Source organism: Octopus bimaculoides, chromosome 5 (assembly GCF_001194135.2).
Source record: "Octopus bimaculoides isolate UCB-OBI-ISO-001 chromosome 5, ASM119413v2, whole genome shotgun sequence".
NCBI lineage: Eukaryota > Metazoa > Mollusca > Cephalopoda > Octopoda > Octopodidae > Octopus > Octopus bimaculoides.
The window spans coordinates 127,042,617-127,044,445 of record NC_068985.1 but is presented as its reverse complement, the minus strand read 5'-3'; the positions used below and the strand labels follow the sequence as shown (position 1 = coordinate 127,044,445).

General features: G+C 39.1%; 1 protein-coding gene across 3 annotated transcripts in view; it reads left to right on the top strand.

Moving 5' to 3' along the window:
* The window catches only part of LOC106871250 (ankyrin repeat domain-containing protein 16), a 75,976-nt gene that overhangs the window by 56,859 nt on the left and 17,288 nt on the right, over positions 1-1,829 (top strand). For all 3 annotated transcript variants that reach the window (XR_008264163.1, XM_014917603.2, XM_052968002.1), the window contains exon 5: positions 186-344. Coding sequence is in view for 2 of the 3 variants with exons in the window: in XM_014917603.2 (XP_014773089.1) it covers positions 186-344 (159 nt within the window). In the remaining variant the exon portion in view is untranslated. The remainder of the gene's footprint in view (positions 1-185; positions 345-1,829) is intronic.

The window sequence follows — 1,829 nt, the reverse complement described above, 5'->3', positions numbered from 1 at the left end:
ATATATATATATATATATATATATAAACACAAATAGAGCTCTAGAGATTGAAGAAATTTTGAAATGTATTGTTAAACACAAAAATACTAAAAACGAAATTAATAATTGATTGAAATAATTATCATTACAGACCTTCCTTTTGCTTACTAACCAGAGGATTTCCATATTTCTTTCTTCCATTTCAGGCTGACATAAATCAACATGATACACTTGGCTATCAACTGCTGCACATAGCTGCACACAGTGGAAAGTTGCAGTCTGTTGCTTATTTGCTGAATGAACTACATGTGGATCCCATGCCAACTTCCCACAAGAAAGTCACTCCTCTTCATTTAGCAGCAAAGGTAAATAATTGAATCACCATCATCATCATCATCATTGTTTAACATCCACTTTCCATGCTGGCATGGGTTGGAAGGTTTAACTGAGGACTGGCAAGCCAGACGACTGCACCAGGCTCCAATCTGATCTGGCAAGGTTTCTACAGCTGGATGTCCTTCCTAATTGCCAACCACTCCGAGAGTGTAGTGGGAGCTTTTTACATGCTACCAGCACAAGGGCCAATCAGACAGTACTGGCATCGACCATGCTTGAATGGTGCTTTTTACATGCCACCGGCACGGGAGCAATCAGGCAGCACTGGCAACAATCATGCTCAAATGGTGCTTTTTACATGCCACTGGCACAGGAGCCAGTTAGGTGGCAGAAAAATGAAATTAACCCTTTTGATACCAACTTGCCTGAGACTGCCCCAGGTTCTATGACACAAACTTACTCTTAAAGTGGTCTAAATTATAATTTGCTATCAAAATTTTATGTTAAATTGTTCCAGGCCCCAGCATAATTATTAGAAAGTTATTTCACTAAATGTTTCATTATTTTAAAAATTAATTGAAACAAAGACAACATACATTAACAGAAATATGGTAACAAAAAGGGTAAATAGGAGAAGCAGCTTAAAATTCTAATTGACAGAATCTGTAGTATGTCAAACAAAGTGCCTTGCAGAGTTTAGTTACATCTGTTGCATTCTGAGTTTCTAACTTCATTGGGAGTCAACTTTGCTTGCCATCCATCTAAGGCTTGACATAATAAAATTCCATCTAACACTGGAATCAAATTTATTGTTTACACACTCCTTGAAAATGTTTGGCCACCTTGTGTCTATGTCAGAAGTTATTTATATAATATCCATTTATCCATCCAGTCATCCATCCATCCACCCATCCATCCGTCCGTCCGTTCGTCCGTCCGTCCGTCCGTCCGTCCGTCCGTCCATCCATCCATCCATCTTTGCTAGGAGTTAAACTTTCCAGTTGAATTCTCGAGCATGATCAATTGAAACTATGGATATTATCCAACCATCTCATTCTTGATTTACTCCTGAGTCTCCTGCCAGTTGGCTTGGCTTATAGAATCTGTCTTGCAGATTTTCATTTCACAAGTCAAATACAAATACTAGCTTGGTGTTGGCATGAACAAGGCCAACAAAAATTGTAATATGAAGAACAGCCATACCACATCATCTGTCAAGCAGGGTAACAAGGGACATGTTCAGATCTTAGAGAGATCGGTTTGAAAAATATATTTAGGGGTCCGTTCAGTACCAATACAACCAGCAATAAGCTTGCAACTTGTTCTGGGAGGCTGGAGTCGGAACACAAAAGATAGATATAATATCCTGACTTTATACCATTTATCATCTTATATATATCATCATCATCGTTTAACGTCCGCTTTCCATGCTAGCATGGGTTGGACGATTTGACTGAGGACTGGTGAAACCGGATGGCAACACCAGGCTCCAGTCTGATTTGGCAGAGTTTCTA